The 19,601-nt window shown below is 36.8% G+C and overlaps 1 protein-coding gene across 6 annotated transcripts in view; it reads right to left on the bottom strand.

Annotated features, from left to right (window-relative positions):
- Positions 1–19,601, bottom strand: part of LOC138333487 (tyrosine-protein kinase CSK-like) — a 51,827-nt gene that overhangs the window by 11,763 nt on the left and 20,463 nt on the right. For 3 of the 6 annotated variants that reach the window (XM_069281895.1, XM_069281896.1, XM_069281891.1), the window contains exons 2-5: positions 11,365–11,434; positions 9,941–10,069; positions 5,457–5,557; positions 1,179–1,401 (exon numbers count right to left, since the gene is read on the bottom strand). In XM_069281895.1, coding sequence (XP_069137996.1) covers positions 1,179–1,401; positions 5,457–5,557; positions 9,941–10,069; positions 11,365–11,434 — 523 coding nt within the window. Of the gene's footprint in view, positions 1–1,178; positions 1,402–5,456; positions 5,558–9,940; positions 10,070–11,364; positions 11,435–16,043; positions 16,244–17,424; positions 17,506–19,601 lie in introns of those variants that run through there. The other 3 variants (XM_069281893.1, XM_069281897.1, XM_069281894.1) reach the window with 3 other exon arrangements.

Raw genomic sequence — 19,601 nt, 5'->3', positions numbered from 1 at the left:
GATTGATTTGTACCCAATACCTGTTTTGTGTGGTATACATGATATTGGAAATGGTGTATTTAAAAGTGGATTTTACTGAACAAGGTAGCTCTGAAGTTACCATAAAAACCAGATACAAAATGTATTTATAAAACACATTATCTCCATAGTAACCACAAGAACAAGTGGTTTGTAATTGGTTGTGAAATACTGTTCTTGAAAGTAATACCAGAAAAGCACAAATTGAAACCATTTTAATGGTGAAAGCTATCTGTATGACTTTGTTGGGAACATTTCAGAAGTTCATTGAGAGAGATTTTCTGTCACACTTGAGAGAGCTTAAGTATTCAGTCATATTCAAATTATCATGACTTTTAAAATGTTGTTTTAGTGCAAAAAATATCCAGAGTTTTTTGTTACTTTTTTCTATTGCCATTAGAATATCCTAATACATGGTGATTTTTAAAACCGCCATACACTACACCAGTGATTTAACATGTCCCTGTGTATCATACATCTATACCACTAAACTACAATACCAAACACTATATAAATGCTCAGTGAAACTGTTGGCTTCCAAGATCAAGATCAACATTCCTTGGGATATGTCTCTTTTTCCTATTTTTCCCCTAATCATTTCCATTCAGTCTCAAGAACTAGATTCATTATCAGCTTTAATCCTCCCTCCCATTTCTACTGATAGGATTAATAATTTTGATAAACCAATATCTATGTCACTGTAGTTGACTAGGAAGATTTTTGAAAGCTTGATCTGGGACAGCACAACAAAGATAGAGAACCAGACAACAATGGAAATCAGTTTTATGTGACATTATTCACTAGCTAAACATATTCAGTTTTGGTTGATTTCTATCATTATCAGGCTCTCTTATGCCCAAAATTAACCTGTACAAAAATGCAAAAATAAAAAATTATTGAGGTTTCTTTGTGATAAACTTGTATTTATCAAAGTGTGATAGAACATTTTAAAACAATAAAGAAAAAAGAAGCATTTGTATATTTTTCAATAGTCAACAACAGAACCTCAGTAATTTTGATTATCTCCCTTAAATAAATCTCAGCATACATGATCAAGGCTGCAGCAAGCAATGGCTATAGGTCGTCGGCATAGCAACCAATGCAACAAAATGACAGGAGAGGGTGACAGTGAAGGGAGGTAACCCTGGTCAGGAACATACCTCTACCAGTTCAAATAAGTTATCAAAACAACAGTCACCACCATCCACCTCCAGCTTGTTGTTGTGGGCCAGAATTCGGTAATGATCAACTTTGTTATCAAATGAAACTGAAAGTGTAAAATCGCCACGGTAATGGACACTGTCCCGCACCAGGAACACACCATCTTCCATATTCTGTAAGAGAGACTCGGCTTGCTCCCGAGAGATACTGCCGTGAAACCAGCTGGAAAAACATTCACATTATCAAAGTGTTACAGGAATGCTGATGTAGTTGTTAGTCATCTTCACCCTTTGTTACAGCTTATTGTGAAAATGATACATGGTATTTGGGCTTCTGCAACAGCAGCTGTTAGTAAAACTATAATACAGATAATGTCAATATAAGCTGACGTCTTCGTTAGCTGTTAGCTAAAATTCACTTTACTGTTATTATAAGTAAATACTATACAGGACTAAAGATAGGGTAATAGTAATGGTCAAATATAACCCAGACTTTGGGTACATCAAAGATCATATCAACAGGGTAGAAAGAAATACAGTGTAACTTCCCAAAATCGGTCCTTCTCTAAACCAGTCCCTTAAAACCGAACACGATGTGATATACAGAAAAAATACCTTTTTATTTATAGTAATAAAAACTTCCCAAAACTGATCCCTTCTAATTCCGAATATCGAACCAATTTTGAGATCAGAATAGTCAAATTAAACTAAAAAACACTTTGGCAAACTGGCCTTACCTTAGCGACGCCAATGAGGTCCAATCATTCAAACATGGAATACACACCCATGTCTATATATAGTTATCCAATGTCATGCCCTGGGGCGTGCACACGGGTGTGACGGCTATTGAGGTGATGCAATTATCTCATCATATCTATTGTTTAGATATTTAATGAATTGATATTTTGTAGAACACACACTAGGCACATGTATATGGATATAGTGTAGAAAACATGTTCTGTTCAATTAAATTCAGATCGTGATGATCGACATTCGGTTCACTTCTCGAAAACCGAACCCTCTCTAAACCAGCTAAAATTCTATGCACCGACCATGATCGGTTTAGGGAAGTTCCACTGTATTAGCACAAGAATTCCACATAAGTGGATGTGTCGCCTGCACAGCTGTTTAAAACATCACAAAAATTGTTATTTACTGTTGAAAATATTGTTAACAACTAATTCAAAGACCCATAACTCTTGCAAATATTGACAGATTTTGACCAGTATCAAACCCATGTGAGATCTCATTGATATAAAGCATTATACATTATTTGGTTGAAACCGGATGATAAATACAAAAGTTATTGAGCAGAAACCAAGAAATTGTCTGTTTTGACGATTTTGACCAGTATCGAAAGCATACGAGATCTCATTAATAAAGCAATACACCAAATTTAGTTGAAATCAGACAATAAATACTGAAGTTATTAAGCGGAAACCATAGATTTATCTGTTTCGATTATTTCAAAGTGCCGTAACTCTAACAAATATTGATGGATTTTGACTAGTATCAAACTCATCCGAGATCTCATTGATATAAAGCAATAACCAAGTTTGGTTGAAAATGGACAATCTTCTATGTACAAACAAGAGGCCCATGGGCCTTAACGGTCACCTGAGTTAGAATATATAATGAAACAAATTATAAAACAAATTAAAGACATAAAAACACTATATGCTCTATTGCTGGGCCTTGAAGTTGGTCAGTGATTTATAAATTTGACCTTTTTAGACTATGAAGAGTATTTGCTTCCATCAAACCTGTGAACTTAGAGGTATTTTTTGAAATTTTAATCAATTTGACCCTGTTTGGTCCTGCCCCTCTGGTCCCCCAGGGGGTCATCGAGGACGGATATGGATGTTAAAATGCTATATCTTAGGCTAATAATTCTAATCAAGTTTGACTAATTTCCTACGAAAATTGGGCAAATAATGTTCACAAATGTTTTTCCTATATAAACTAAAGTAAACTTGACCCCTCCTCAGGGGGTAACGTGAAACCCCAAGGTCATATAATTCACAGTTTTTATAAAACACCTGAAGACCTTTCCATCTATAATTATTTGATTCTACTATATCCAGAATTTTAGAAGATTTTTGAAGTTTTAGCCTATTTGACCCTTTTTTTTAGCCCCCGCCCCTCTGCCCCCAGGGGGTCGGCCAGGACCAATGTGGATATGATATTAAAATGCTATCTCAGGCTAATAATTCTAACCAAATTTGACTCATTTCCTATGAAAATTGAGCAAAAAATGCACATTAATGTGTTTTTCCTATATAAACTATAGTAAACATGACCCCCTCCCCATGGGAAAACAGGAGATCCCAGGGTCATATAATTTACAATTTTTATAAACAAACTTTAAGACCTTTTCATCTATAAAGTGTATTTGATTATACCATTTCCAGAATTTTAAAAGAATATTTTTGAAGTTTTAGCCTATTTGACCTTTTTTGGCCCCGCCCCTCTGCCCTCAGGGGGTCGGCCTGGACCAATATGGATATGATATTAAAATGCTATCTCAGGCTAATAATTCTAACCAAGTTTGACTCGTTTCCAATGAAAATTGAGCAAAAAATGCTCATAAATGTGTTTTCCCTATATAAACTATACCGTAGTAAACTTGACCCCCTCCCCAGGGGGAAATATGAGACCCCAGGGTCATATAATTCACAATTTTTGTAAAGGACCTTAAGACCTTTCTATTTATGAAAAGTATTTGTTTCTACCATTTCCAGAATTTCAGAAGAAGATTTTTGAAGTTTTAGCCTATTTGACCCTTTTTTAGCCCCGCCCCTCTGCCCCCAGGGGACGGCCAGAACCAATGTGGATATGATATTAAAATGCTATCTCAGGCTAATAATTCTAACCAAGTTTGACTCGTTTCCAATGAAAATTGAGCAAAAAATGCTCATAAATGTGTTTTCCCTATATAAACTATAGTAAACTTGACCCCCTCCCCAGGGGGAAACGTGAGACCCCAGGGTCATATAATTCACAATTTTTGTAAAGGACCTTAAGACCTTTCTATTTATGAAAAGTATTTGATTCTACCATTTCCAGAATTTCAGAAGAAGATTTTTGAAGTTTTAGCATATTTGACCCCTTTTGACCCCGCCCCTAAGGCCCCTGGGGGTCAGTCATAGAAAATTTGTTAATAGGATTAAATGGCCATCTCATACTGATAATTCTGACAACATTTGACTCATTTCCTATTACAAATGACCAAATAATGCGCAAAAATGTGTTTTCTCAATATAAAGTATAGTAAACTTAACCCCCTCCCCAGGGGGAAACTAGAGACCCCAGGGTCATATAATTCACAATTTTTGTAAAGGACCTTAAGACCTTTCTATCTATGAAGAGTATTTGATTCTACCACATCTGTGAGTAGAGAAGAAGATTTTTGAAATTTTACTCAATTTTACCCCTTTTGGCCCCTCCCACAGCCCCCTGGGGGGTGGGGACCATATAATTCACAATTTTGATTGGCCTTATGCCTTAGAAGGTTTGTGCAAAATTTCATTGAAATTGCTTCAGCAGTTTTGGAGAAGAAGTCGAAAATGTAAATTGTTTACGGACATACGACGGACGACGGACGACGGACGACGGACGACGCACGACGACGGACAAAAGGCGATTAGAATAGGTCACTTGAGACTTCGTCTCAGGTGACCTAAAAAGGCTGTTGACACTGACGATTTGTGGTTGTTTGGAGGAGTGCAGTGGTGTAAGCTAAAGCCAAAGAAGTAGAATGCTTGAACAACCAAATTAATTCTGTAAGTCTTTTGGGGGCTAAAGATCTTAACCCAACGTATAAGACATGATAAATTGAATAGAGAACTCAGTTGATTCCACAAGACATTCAGATATGAACACATGCACCCTGGATAGTGAGAGCAGCCATTAACAAAGGCTTATAAGCACAGGAAGCTAGAGTTCAAGACAATGAAAACTTCTTGAGAAATTGTATTTTGTTTTTTTGTTTTTTTGTAATACTTTCAGAGTTATCTGCTCTTATTTTTTATTGTTATGTCATTGGGAGAATATTACCATTATGATATTATCTCCAGAATGAAGTACAATGACCTGATCATAAGAAATGTACCCACCAATACCTGCATAAACAAGTAGTGTATATGATAAAACAGATAATTTAGATTGTGAAAATTTGAATAAGCTATAGAGTTCTGGAAGTATTTAGCATGAATCCTCTGACAAGTTAGCAGAAGTCTTATCTGTACAACAGTGAGTAAAAGTTCTGTGAAAACTTACGGCATTGCATGGAGGGGAACTTCTCTTCTCCTCTGTACGTATGTAGCGGGGATCATCCCTTCACGACCAGCACCATCGCGTCCTTTGTACCAGTTAGCATCCTGTTAAAGAGATAAGGGCAGATAACTCACATGACTTATGTACACAGGCAAATGACTAGCCCGACTACAGCACAAGGGTAGATAACTCACATGACTTATGTTCACAGGCAAATGACTCACCCGACTACAGCACAACGGTAGATAACACACATGATTTATGTACAAAGGCAAATGACTCACCCGACTACAGCACAAGGGTAGATAACTCACATGACTTATGAACACAGGCAAATGACTCACCCGACTACAGCACAAGGGTAGATACCGTATAGCTGGTTATTTTCAAGGACCAAAATATTCGCGATTTGATCTAAAAACAAGAATATCCAATTCAATTTAAGCAGTTTTAAATTTCCGTGATATGGATTTAAGGCTATGTATTTCTCAATATTTCGCGGATCAATTTTTTTCGATCATAGCAATGTCCCTTGAAATCCTAACAAGAGGCCCAGAGGGCCTGTATCGCTCACCTGGTTTGTAATGCCAAGTAATGTTCTGAATACAGGTTCATTGTTTCTTTTCTGAAGGAATTTTAATATTAACCTCTAAATCCCCTATTGGGCCCCACCCCTCCTGCCCCCAGGGGGTCAGAGCCAAAATTTATACAAGTTCTGTTCCCCTTCCCTCAAGGATGTTTATGGCCAAATTTGGTCACAATCCATGCAGAACTCTAGGACAAGTAGCTATTTATAGGATTTACCTATAATTCCCCTATTGGGCCCCGCCCCTCCTGCCCCCTAGGACCAGAGCCAAAATTTATACAAACTCAATTCTTATTCTCCCAAGGATACTGGCCAAATTTGGTTACATTCCATGCAGAACTCTAGGACAAGTAGCGATTTACAGGATTTACCTCTATTTCCCCTATTGGGCCCCTCCCCTCCAGCCCCCGGGGGACCAGAGCCAAAATTTATACAAGTTCTGTTCCCCTTCCCCCAAGGATGTTTGTGGCCAAATTTGGTTACATTCCATTCAGAACTCTATGACTAGTAGCGATTTAAAGGATTTACCTCTATTTCCCCTATTGGGCCCCGCCCCTCCTCCCCCCGTGGGACCAGAGCCAAAATTTATACAAGTTCTGTTCCCCTTCCCCCAAGGATGTTTGTGGCCAAATTTGGTTACATTCCATTCAGAACTCTAGGACAAGTAGCGATTTATAGGATTTACCTCTATTTCCCCTATTGGGCCCCGCCCCTCCTGCCCCTGGGGGATCAGAGCCAAAATTTAAACAAGTTCTGTTCCCCCTCCCCCAAGGATGTTTGTGGCCAAATTTGATTACAATCCATGCAGAAATCTAGGACAAGTAGCGATTTATAGGATTTACCTCTATTTCCCCTATTGTGCCCCGCCCCTCCTGCCCCCTAGGACCAGAGCCAAAATTTATACAAGTTCTGTTCCCCTTCCCCCAAGGATGTTTGTGGCCAAATTTGGTTACATTCCATTCAGAACTCTATGACTAGTATTGATTTAAAGGATTTACCTCTATTTCCCCTATTGGGCCCCGCCCTTCCTGCCCCCAGGGAGTCAGAGCCAAAATTTATACAAGTTCTGTTCCCCCTCCCCCAAGGATGTTTGTGGCCAAATTTGGTTACAATCCATGCAGAACTCTATGACTAGTAGCGATTTAAAGGAAATGTTGACGGACGGACGGACGACGGACGACGGACGACGGACGCCGCGCCATGACATAAGCTCACCGGCCCTTCGGGCCAGGTGAGCTAACAAGAGATCCCAGAGGGATCTTGGCGCCCACCAAAGATTGATCTATGTCTGACAAATGAAAGAGGGATCTTTTCTCTGCTTTTCAAACTTACACTTCTTTTTTCTGCTTTTCAAACTTTAAACTATCAAAATCCAAGATGGTGGTCGCAAAATGCAATAGGCAGAACTAGGGTCCTAGAGGAACCTACATATGATATTTGAGAACAATCCCTTCAATACTTTCTGAGAAATGGCGGTAACAAACTTTAACTATCAAAATCCAAGATGGCTACCGGTCGGCCATTTTGTTGACCCATCAGTCCCAAAATGCAATATGCACAACTGGGGTCCTAGGGGAACCTACATATGAAATTTGAGAAAGATCCCTTCAGTGCTTTCTGAGAAATAGCGGTAACAAACTTTAACTATCAAAATCCAAGATGGCTACCTGGCGGCCATCTTGTTGACTGATCAGTCCCAAAATGCAATATGCACAACTGGGGTCCTAGGGAAACCTACATATGAAATTTTGAGAAAGATCCCTTCAGTGCTTTCTGAGAAATAGCGGTAACAAACTTTAACTATCAAAATCCAAGATGGCTACCTGGCGGCCATCTTGTTGACTGATCAGTCCCAAAATGCAATATGCACTACTAGGGTCCTAGGGGAACCTACATATGAAATTTGAGAACAATCCCTTCAATACTTTCTGAGAAATAGCCGTAACAAACTTTAACTATCAAAATCCAAGATGGCTGCTGGTCGGCCATCTTGTTGACCGATTAGTCCCAAAATGTAATATGCAGAACTAGGGTCCTAGAGGAACCTACATATGAAATTTGAGAACAATCCCTTCAATACTTTCTGAGAAATAGCAGTAACAAACTTTAACTATCAAAATCCAAGATGGCCACCGGTCGGCCATCTTGTTGACCGATCAGTCCCAAAATGCAATATGCACAACTGGGGTCCTAGGGGAACCTACATATGAAATTTGAGAAAGATCCCTTCAGTGCTTTCTGAGAAATAGCGGTAACAAACTTTAACTATCAAAATCCAAGATGGCTACCTGGCGGCCATCTTGTTGACCGATCAGTCCCAAAATGCAATATGCACTACTAGGGTCCTAGGGGAACCTACATATGAAATTTGAGAAAGATACCTTCAGTACTTTCTGAGAATTAGCCGTAACAAACTTTAACTACCAAAATCCAAGATGGCGGCTGGTCGGCCATCTTGTTGACCGATCAGTCCCAAAATGCAATATGCACAACTAGGGTCCTAGGGGAACCTACATATGAAAATTTGAGAAAGATCCCTTCAGTACTTTCTGAGAAATAGCGGTAACAAACTTTAACTATCAAAATCCAAGATGGCTGCCTGGCGGCCATCTTGTTGACCGATCAGTCCCAAAATACAATATGCACAACTAGGGTCCTAGGGGAACCTACATATGAAATTTGAGAAAGATCCCTTCAGTACTTTTAGAGAAATAGCGGTAACAAGAATTGTTAACGGACGGACGGACGGACGGACGGACGGACGGACGGAAGGACGGACGGACGACGGACCACGGACAAAAGGCGATTTGAATAGCCCACCATCTGAGCTAAAAATGTTGAAATCATGAAAATGTCATACTCACGAAAATATCCGGCTATACGGTAAATCTCATGGATACAGTACAAGGACAGATAACTCTCTGACTAAAGTATGGCAATAACTTGCATGGTTACCAGATACCTCACATGGCTACAATATATATAATTGCTTAACAACCATATCACTCGACCATCATGCAATTACATTTGTACCAGTGTGTAGAGTTGGAAATCCAATGTTAGTTTTTATAACATATCAACAAGTGATACATGTATATATAGAGAATACATGGTTAGTATCTTACAATACAAGGTTTATTTTGGTGCGAGACTTAGGAAAGCCGAGATGACGAGGCTTTGCCGAGTCATCTCGGCTTTCCGTGTCGAGCACCAAAATAAAACTTGTATTGTAAGATACTAACCGTGTATTCTGTTTATCCTGCAACTATTATGGCTTTCAAAACGAAAGCAAATTGACAGTTCCTTACTTTGTTTCGCTCGAAGCGAGACGCTTCATTGATGCGGAGGTAAAGATTCATTCACTTAACCGAATGAGAGTGTACTCCTTTTTACTGCCGTGGGAAATAAATAAGCGCATTCACAAACAGTCACCGTAATTCTATTCAGGGTGATATATCACTGAAAGGAAATGAAAATACTCAAATAGCAATAAATACCCATTAAAGAATTACTTAACAATACATACCTTTGTCATGAGCCAAGAAAAAGACGACACCGCCATACGAGATTTTCGATATCGTAAAAATGACGTCATTTCGATGAATGTGACGTCACGTTTTAGCGGGACTGAATGACGTTTCATTCACCGGAAGGTTCAAGTTCTGGGTCAAGTTAGAAAAAGTTCTGTCAGATATGGAACAAATTCACATGATCGCATTGACGGATAAAGCATATCGTATTGACGGATAAAGCACAAGTTTATCCGGCAGTTGTTATCGGTCAGTATGTGGGACAGTTGCAGGATAAATATAAATATTTAGTCATAAACATAATGTGTCATTCAAAAGTCAGAGTGTGACTGATGATACTTCAATAAGAAGGAAATCTTATCCAGAATTACCCTGGTAGACTGGATGACTGTAAGTATATCGCCTTTGTTGAATGGTAAATCCTCGGAGGATGATCCCTTAAAGTTGTAGGAAGCTATAACTTCTTGTCCTGGTCTCCATGTTTCTGCGGGGAGGCCATGCTGTTATACATAAATGGTCAGTTAATCTTAAGCAGCTATGCATACTATTACATTGTATATGGTCAGATAATCTTCAGCAGCTCTGCATACTATTACATTGTATATGGTCAGATAATCTTCAGCAGCTTAATAATACATCAATGGTCAGTTTAACCTTCATCAGCTATCAATGGTTCGTTATGATTAGCCTCCATGGTACACTTATTTAAGGAATAGATGTTTATTTTGCCGGGGTTACATAATTTACACGTGCTCCATTATCATTATACCCTCATAACCTCAACAAAATAAACATCTATTCCTTATATTTACAGTTTTTCAAGTAAATGAATATTATTAATTCCCGCGGCAGTTGCATACTTTTTATTAAAATACACATATTTTTCTCTCTCCCGTCATCATCAACGAATTTGATTGAACAGCTGATTGGAATCGAGTCATTCATATGTTCCCGCCAAAAGTGGGGTCATGATCCCACGTTGCTACACCATCGACTATTCACGTAACAATAGAATCGCCGCGTGTGTTGTGGTAACATTATACACTGATAATGAAAGTATTAAAACTGTGTTGGTTTCCTTACTGATTTCTTTAGCAAATCGATTTATGGCTTACTTTGTAAAACAATTTAATGAAAAGAAATTTCCAATTTATTTCTTTTGAGCACCCCAAAATTTTGTTCAATTTTTAAGCGCTTTGGGCTCTTATTGGGTCAAATGTGATCAGTGTTTTGGAAGATTGCAATACAGTAGCTCCCAAATTATACTGCCATCTTTTGTCGAGTGCTGATTTTGGCAGTATGACAGAAGTGGCTGTATAACAGGGTGTAGAATATGTAGATCCCAACCACCATCGATTGCGATCACCATAGGATACATGTTAAGTATTAATTTTTTGTTTCCTTCAGCTTGCAATTGAAACACTGCAGAGCTCTAGTTTTAACTCATTCACACCGAACGACACATTTGGACTATCCTGATTCATTAAGGCCCCATCAAATTTCTAACGTTGGTGGATAAAACAAAATTTCCAAAAGGAAATTTCTCTTGTGAGAGAAAGTTCTCTTTATCTTTCATTTCAAATCAACATGTAAATTATATTCGATTAAAAATAACTTTTATTATTTGATGGACCAAATTTTGTTTTTGTTTTTTGTTTTTGTTATGTTAAAAGTACACAAGTTTGTTCAAAGTTTATAGTAGTCCTAATCTATACATTACAGATAGTGATACAGTATGACAGGTGTTGTGTTGGGATCGAGATTAGCCGTATTAATTCCTACTAAATGTTCTTACCTGTTGATTTATCAGCCGTTGATCCATTTTCATATCTGTCCTATGTGCCGTATCACAGGCAGGGTGGAACCTGACAACAAGGAAACACGATTAGAAACTCTACAACAACAATGTCACATGTACAAACACCGATATTCTACAGGCACCCATTCTTTTGGTTTTAAATACAAACACATTTTGTTAATGCCTTACTTGATGGTTTCAAATTCTAAGGCAACCATCAAAATTTTGCCAGTGTATCAAATCTTCACGCTATCATATATGATAAGGAAAGTAAACTCGCCTTTACATCAGATTTTCTACTCGTTTGAAAATCTTGATCAACAATCAACTGAACCTGAAAACCATACCTGCATATACTTGCTGGTTAACTCCCCTGAAAAAGCTTTGAATAATCAAAAGACAAGAGGTTTTTAATATGTATAGAGGACAAAATCAGAGAAGAAATACAAAGAGGACAAAGAAGAAATACATAGAGGACAAAGAAGAAATACATAGAGGACAAAGAAGAAATACATAGAGGACAAAGAAGAAATACATAGAGGACAAAGAAGAAATACATAAACAAACTAAATATGGCTGTACACTATGATTATATAGTATACAGACTGTTGAACACCTCTATCAAAGAAGATAGAGGACAAAGAAGAAATACATAGAGGATAAAGAAGAAATACATAGAGGACAAAGAAGAAATACATAGAGGACAAAGAAGAAATACATAGAGGACAAAGAAGAAATACATAGAGGACAAAGAAGAAATACATAAACAAACTCAATATGGCTGTACAATATGATTATATAGTATACAGACTGTTGAACACCTCTATCAAAGAAGATAGAGGACAAAGAAGAAATACATAGAGGATAAAGAAGAAATACATAGAGGACAAAGAAGAAATACATAGAGGACAAAGAAGAAATACATAGAGGACAAAAAGAAATACATAAACAAACTCAATATGGCTGTACACTATGATTATATAGTATACAGACTGTTGTATAGTATACAGACTGTTGTATAGTATACAGACTGTTGTATAGTATACAGACTGTTGTATAGTATACAGACTGTTGAACACCTCTATCAGAAGTTTACTGATAAAGATGCTGGCAGGGCTAGACATTCAATTAATGTTATCTCTTAAAAGTAAACCGCCAAATTAGGATGGCAATGACATGCCTGAATCAGGCTTAGGTATGTTGGAGTATATTAAACATATAGAATGAAGCTCTAGAGCTACATGATCGGAATTGTTTTCAAATACATCACTCACATATACATTGTATGTATATGTATGTGCATGTACAATATCTGTAGTAAACACATTCTAATGGATGTAAATGGCTATTCCTATCTATGCTACGAAAGAAGAGTACCAAAAGTTTTCACAAAAAGAAATTCATAGCAAGGGTGAAGGGGGTTACACATTTCCCTCCGAAATACACGAACTAAATTATGCTACAAATATTTACACGTTACAAAAAGCTAAAAAATTAACCTAAGCCCATGCTGAAATGTTATTTTTATAATGTAAAACAGCTAGGCCCTCTGAGAGCTTCAAGGCCGAGTTTGAACATCTGTATCTTGTCATTTCGACAATAACCAGTTAGTTCACACACAGTAGTACATAACAAGAACCTGGAGAACAATATACCAGCTGGCTTCTGAACCTAAACCATACAAACTACACAGTGACCTCTTTATTTTTACAATGATCACAATATCCTGCATTTTCACCACAATAATTTTCTAGAAGGTAAGGTTTGGAGGGGGCGGGGAAGGGGGGTGGGGAAGGAGTGAGAGGTGAGAGATGTGTGTGTTTGTAGGAGGGGGCTCACTGGGCAACATATTGCCACTGAATATCTTCATATGATTTAAAGTCATTTCAGTGTTACTGATGTTCATTGGGGTTAATACAACAGCCAGACAAGGTACATATTTGTATTGGGGATCAGACACTTATTTTAGTGGCATACAACCCCAATTGTAGCCCTTACAATAATTGTCTCACACAACTGTTCATTGAACTCCTAATAAACAGTGGACTACATAGTCATAAGGGTGACCCTACTGCCTCGGCTTATTACTGAAGTTATTAGGGTATGTGGTACACAGCCTTTAAACTTTAGAGCCTGTACATCTTATTAGAAATTGAAAAGTACCACATAAATGCTGACATGGTGAAAATTATCAAGGTACAGGGCTTATTGCATGATAAATATAGATTTTATTAGGGTTTGGGCTTTTAGTTAGATAGTTACAGTACAAATTAAGACATTGGCTATAACACTGACACTGTTGAAATTATTACGGAACAGCAACACTTTTAGTTTGATAATTATGGAAAGACATAATTCTGATATATTGTTAGAATTATTACGGTACAGATGGGCTTTTAGTCTAATAAATATATTAGGTATATGGTTCTTATTGATTGATCTAGTCCATGTAAAGGGAGGCCTCAGATGTACATGCATGTATAGTAACTTATTTTACATGTATGATATCAAATTATCCAGCATAGAGCTGACCTTTCCTATGTAGCTCCTCAATAACCAGTTCAATAAATTGGTAATGATTCATAAATATCAAATCATCACAAAGGGCTAGATATATAGGGAGTGTACAAATAGGACCCCAAAGGAGGGCGCTTATAAATATAATCAATTAACCAAGATATGGTATCAAGTTATAGCTAAATGTTTTTGGAATACAAGAGAATGAATGGAGAAAGAGTGCCTTAGTAGGTTTATAAGAACTAGACTGGCCACCAGTCTCTATAATAACATAAAAATCAAATATGGCTTGATAATTGTCTCTGCGACATGTTTCATATTCTGATACCAAAATTTGAAACTAGGGGGAGATAATCTAGTATTAGAATTGTGCTGAGAATTCTTATCAATAATTATATAACTGGTGGCCAATCTATATGTTGCATGCACTGCATTTACATGAGCTACAGAGAAATGAGCCCCATTTACATCACATGACATGGTTGTACATGTGTTGATAAATACACTATCATTTACAATTTTATCTTTTGCAAGAATGCATGCACTCAGAAGCTAATTAGTTATCGCAATTTATTTAAAATAAGTTATACATACATGTATATTAACCAGTAAAAACCTAATCACACGATAATGATGACCTTCAAGCTTTTTGATTAGCTTAAGCTTACACACCAAAACTTGAGAAGCAGAGCTATACTAAAAACTGAGTTCTGAGTTTTATTCCATCTAACAAAATGCTAAAACTTCTTTTTCTTGTCTGTGTGGCCAGCTTTGGCATCTAGATCCAAAACTGAAATGCTACATATTTTTTTAATTGGTAAAAAATAAATCCTCTTAAGTTGTGTAAAGTTACGGAAGTTGCATAAGTAGAGTACTCAGTTTTATGTTGTTGTTAATCACGCTAGAGTTTATAGAAGAGTAGCCTATTTACAAGTACTTACGGTCGTGATCACAAGCTTCCCGGTTATTATAAATATAGACGCCTGATTCATGTATCACAACTCAATCACAAGTACATGTAGAAAGTTTTTACAGCATGCTGTACATTAAAATACTTATTTTACAATTTTCACTTTGTTTTTCATTCCTTGTCTACAATTGTATGACTACTGCCTCAACATTTACAATAGAACCTCAAAAAGAATGCATTGCTTTTGATCTCTTTACTTAATAATTTATGATGCAGATCGAAACAACTGTCTTTAAATGAGCTATATGATTACACTCATATCTTGACTGACAGAATCTGTTAAAATTGCTGTCAATCTTGCACTGTAGCATTAAACATTCAATATAGAGACTAAACATATAAATGCCCGTAAAATTACATCAACTTCTTTAATTTGAAGAAAATCCAAAGCTACTAATATTGGAAATGGAGATGTTTGGTTTATCAAGTGGTAAAAACAACAATCGCCAGAAACAGGATCATATCAAAGCAAGCTTGTGACATTGTAGCCCTAGCTATTGCATATTACCCCAATAAGGTTATAAAAGTTTCTTAAAAGAAATACGTAGATGTATCATCACTTCAATAGGTAAATCCTGTTACACCACATATACACAGTCACTGTTAGTGATATCACATACATCAACCTTTAATATTCAACTCGTTCACCAATGTAGTAGACTTATTTGAAATCTCCCTGAAGCTTGGACAATTCGTTATCTTATTCTAGGGATGAACCAGTTAATGCCATGACGATGATATAATGTCACAAAGACTTGCTGTCCCACAGTCCCACCCATAGTTATGGCTCTGGCCATTCATCTTTACATCATCATGACATGAACGTGACGTAAGTGAACATCATTTAGGTCCCACCAGTTGATTCAGAGTAATAACACCATAAGGTCTCATGTTAGGTAAACAGCTGATCATGGTCAGGATTAAACTAAAGCACATGAGTTCCTACAATAAAGTTATACCAGTAAGTAATAACATCCTAAAATTAAATACATCACGAAGTGTTGATTAAACTGAGTATGAGAAGCAAGTGTGCAAGGCAATTATGAGACAAAGAGATGATACATGTACCCTTATATACATGTATATCTAAACCTTATATGCATGTAGTTTAATAAGAAAGTCCATGTAAGGACATATAAAGGATACTTGCAGCTCTACCACTTCATACTTCGATTCATGGAGTACTCACCTATATCCTCTGTAATTTCAGCAGATGAAATTCCATATGAAAGATATTAAATATGTTTATCTCTCCTATCTGAATATATGCAGCATCTGTCAATTCAACTGTTTTATAATGCAATTAATTTCTATCAGTCATTTTGCAAGCAATTATTAATTAATTACCTGCGCTCCAAGTCTAACTATGGTATCTATATGCATTTTAAAACAATGTATCAACACTATCCTAGTAACTTATTTAGAGTTATTTCCTAAATTAATCTTTCCTGTATAATTACTAAGCGCTACTCTGTATAAATTCCTTGCCACGTGATTAACTGCATTGTATATATACATGTGCCCTAAATGAATTAGTTCCTTATGCCTTTATCCACACAGAAAGGTTTTGGTCTGAAAGTACCCCCCTTCTACCCCCGGATGGAAATAAAACATGGTCATGATTACATGCATCACCTTGTGCTTCAAGTTACCTGTCATATTTAAAGGTAATATCTATTTTTAGCACTAATTGTTCTGATAAACTTCCCCCACCTACAAATACCTATACACCTATAACATCAATATCACTGAACAACCCGTTCGTGTGTATCTGTAGCCACAAAACATTTTATTCCGATTTTTGAAAGTAAACAAGTTCCGGGTAGATGTAACACTTTATATGGAATTCCCCATTTATAATGTATAAGCTTAAGGTTAAGTTTAATACATTGTAAAACTCAATACTTTCACAATTCTGAACATGGTCATTAAAGATAGAGGATTGTACATGTACAGTAAAACCTGCATTAGTATAACCACCTGTTTATAATGAGACCATTTTTGGGGGTCCAAAATGACCCATTTCAATACAATTTAATTTGACCCCTTGGCTGTAAAGGTTAATTTTCTCTGTCCCTTGGATGGTTGTTATGGGCAGGGTTAACAGTACTGATGATCGAGTGTATCACAATGTATATTTAATATTTTGTTGTTTTATACCTACACCATACCTGTGTACTTACTATGTAGCTTGCATTGGTATACACATGGCCAGGTATTCACTAGATAAAATTCCTTACACATGACAGAAACAGGAAGTGAAATGTACAGGAATTCAAGGTACATATACTCTGTTTTTACCTGTGTATATTGAAATTCCATGTTTACATTTTCTAGAAAGGTACATGTATATAGTCAAAAGTGTTCATGTACTTAAAAAGAATCTTCAACCAAATTCATTTAAGTGTTAACTTTTCAAACTTTAAAATATTCCAGTAGGTCAGTCTGTTGGATCTTGACTAGATAGGAGACTGATATAGTCTGACACACTTTGTGTATGTAAGTATTTTTATAAAGTTGGTCCAAAAAACAAATTATTAGAAAAACAATTTAAATGTAGACCTACCTACTTTTTCACATCATCCCATTGAATTGGTTCTGTACTATGTAGATTGATTAGACGAGACATTGTAAACACATTCCAATGAACAATAACAATACCTCACTTCCCGGTTATAAGTCCACTAGCTGATTACGTGGGTATACTAGAAAATTGATTCAAATATATAATGTGATGATCAATAATTGGTGACACCTAGCTGTTTTATACATATCAATATAGGTATTTCAATCTTCTGAAGCTCACTATAGATAAAGATTTCAGTCGTCAGTTATGATGAGATAATACTATTGATCTAGTAATCTATATTTGTATGGTGATTTTTTTTCCAAACAAATGATACTAGTAGAGTGTAATGTAACTTGTCATTCCGTAATGTCACTAATGTGTTACTACATGTATATAAATTCACAGAGATATTTATTATTGAAGCCAACAGTAAGCAAAATCATCCCAGCAACAACAGCAAAGAAAATGTTCTTTCTGTGGAAATAATTGGCACCAACAACTTGCCAACTGCCCAGCACGTGGAAAAACATGTGCTAAATGTCATAAAATCAACCACTTCGCAAGAGTATGTCGGTCAGCACCGCGAACAGAGCAATGACAACAACCAAAGGAAACGGGGACAGCTATAACAACGTTACAGACCAGCATGAGGAAAAATATTGTTTGCACACAAATCAACAACGTTCAAACGGATTGTTTAGTCGATACAGGTGCATCACTGTCCTGTATTTCTAAAAGTGCACTTCATAGGATTTTTGGATATATGCCTCAACTTGGACCGCCAGCCATTCCATTTATCATAGGAGTTAATGGAGATAAACAAATATCAACAGGAACTTTCACCTTACCTCTAACCATCAATAGACTGTGTGTTACTCACCTATTTCATGTGTTTGCAAGCTTACATTGTAACGTTATACTTGGTTTAGATTTCTTAGAGAAAAATAAAGCAACTATTGATTTGGCAAACAAAACCTTATCCTTGTATGACGGTTTGCCGCCATTGCTCGGCTTGAAGACCAGTTGCAGGCTCTATCTGTACAAGCAACGCAGACAACATGGAAAAATGGCAGACAGCAATCAAAATCATCCCAGCAACAACAGCAAAGAAAATGTTCTTTCTGTGGAAATAATTGGCACCAACAACTTGCCAACTGCCCAGCACGTGGAAAAACATGTGCTAAATGTCATAAAATCAACCACTTCGCAAGAGTATGTCGGTCAGCACCGCGAACAGAGCAATGACAACAACCAAAGGAAACGGGGACAGCTATAACAACGTTACAGACCAGCATGAGGAAAAATATTGTTCGCACACAAATCAACAACGTTCAAACGGATTGTTTAGTCGATACAGGTGCATCACTGTCCTGTATTTCTAAAAGTGCACTTCATAGGATTTTTGGATATATGCCTCAACTTGGACCGCCAGCCATTCCATTTATCATAGGAGTTAATGGAGATAAACAAATATCAACAGGAACTTTCACCTTACCTCTAACCATCAATAGACTGTGTGTTACTCACCTATTTCATGTGTTTGCAAGCTTACATTGTAACGTTATACTTGGTTTAGATTTCTTAGAGAAAAATAAAGCAACTATTGATTTGGCAAACAAAACCTTATCCTTGTATGACGGATTAACAGTTTCCTGTTTAAAAGTGGATGAAGATACAAATTCTGATTTTGCTAGAACTGTAGCTCGGGTGTCTATTCCACCGCAATCGGAGTGTAACATTCCTGTAAAAATCAAAACAGTCTCTCAACAACCGGTACTGTTACAGCCACTGTCACATCTCCCAAGTGCTAATAATCTACTAGCAGCCAGATCTGTTAATACTCTGTCTCAAAGAGGCTACACCACTGTTAGACTTATCAATCCAACAAATAAAGTTATCACTCTACGACCTGGTAAACCGATATGTTCTGTACAAAACCTGGGAAGTAACGACATTTTTGAGGATGATGAAACCAACGAAATCAACCAAAACTCTGATTGTAGTGATTTAAAATCTACAAGGCAAGACGGCGTGAAAATTGCTCAAGAACTGAACTTTGATTTAAGTACTTCTGACCTTGGGATAACTGAAAAGAAAAGACTTTTGGAATTTTTGGGAAAAAACAGAGACGTATTTGCTAAAGATCTTTCGGAACTAGGATGTACAGATATTTACCAT

The sequence above is a fragment of the Argopecten irradians genome, chromosome 10, assembly GCF_041381155.1.
Source record: "Argopecten irradians isolate NY chromosome 10, Ai_NY, whole genome shotgun sequence".
Classification (NCBI taxonomy): domain Eukaryota; kingdom Metazoa; phylum Mollusca; class Bivalvia; order Pectinida; family Pectinidae; genus Argopecten; species Argopecten irradians.
The sequence above is the reverse complement of the archived record's forward strand: the minus strand, read 5'-3'. Positions and strand labels throughout refer to the sequence as shown.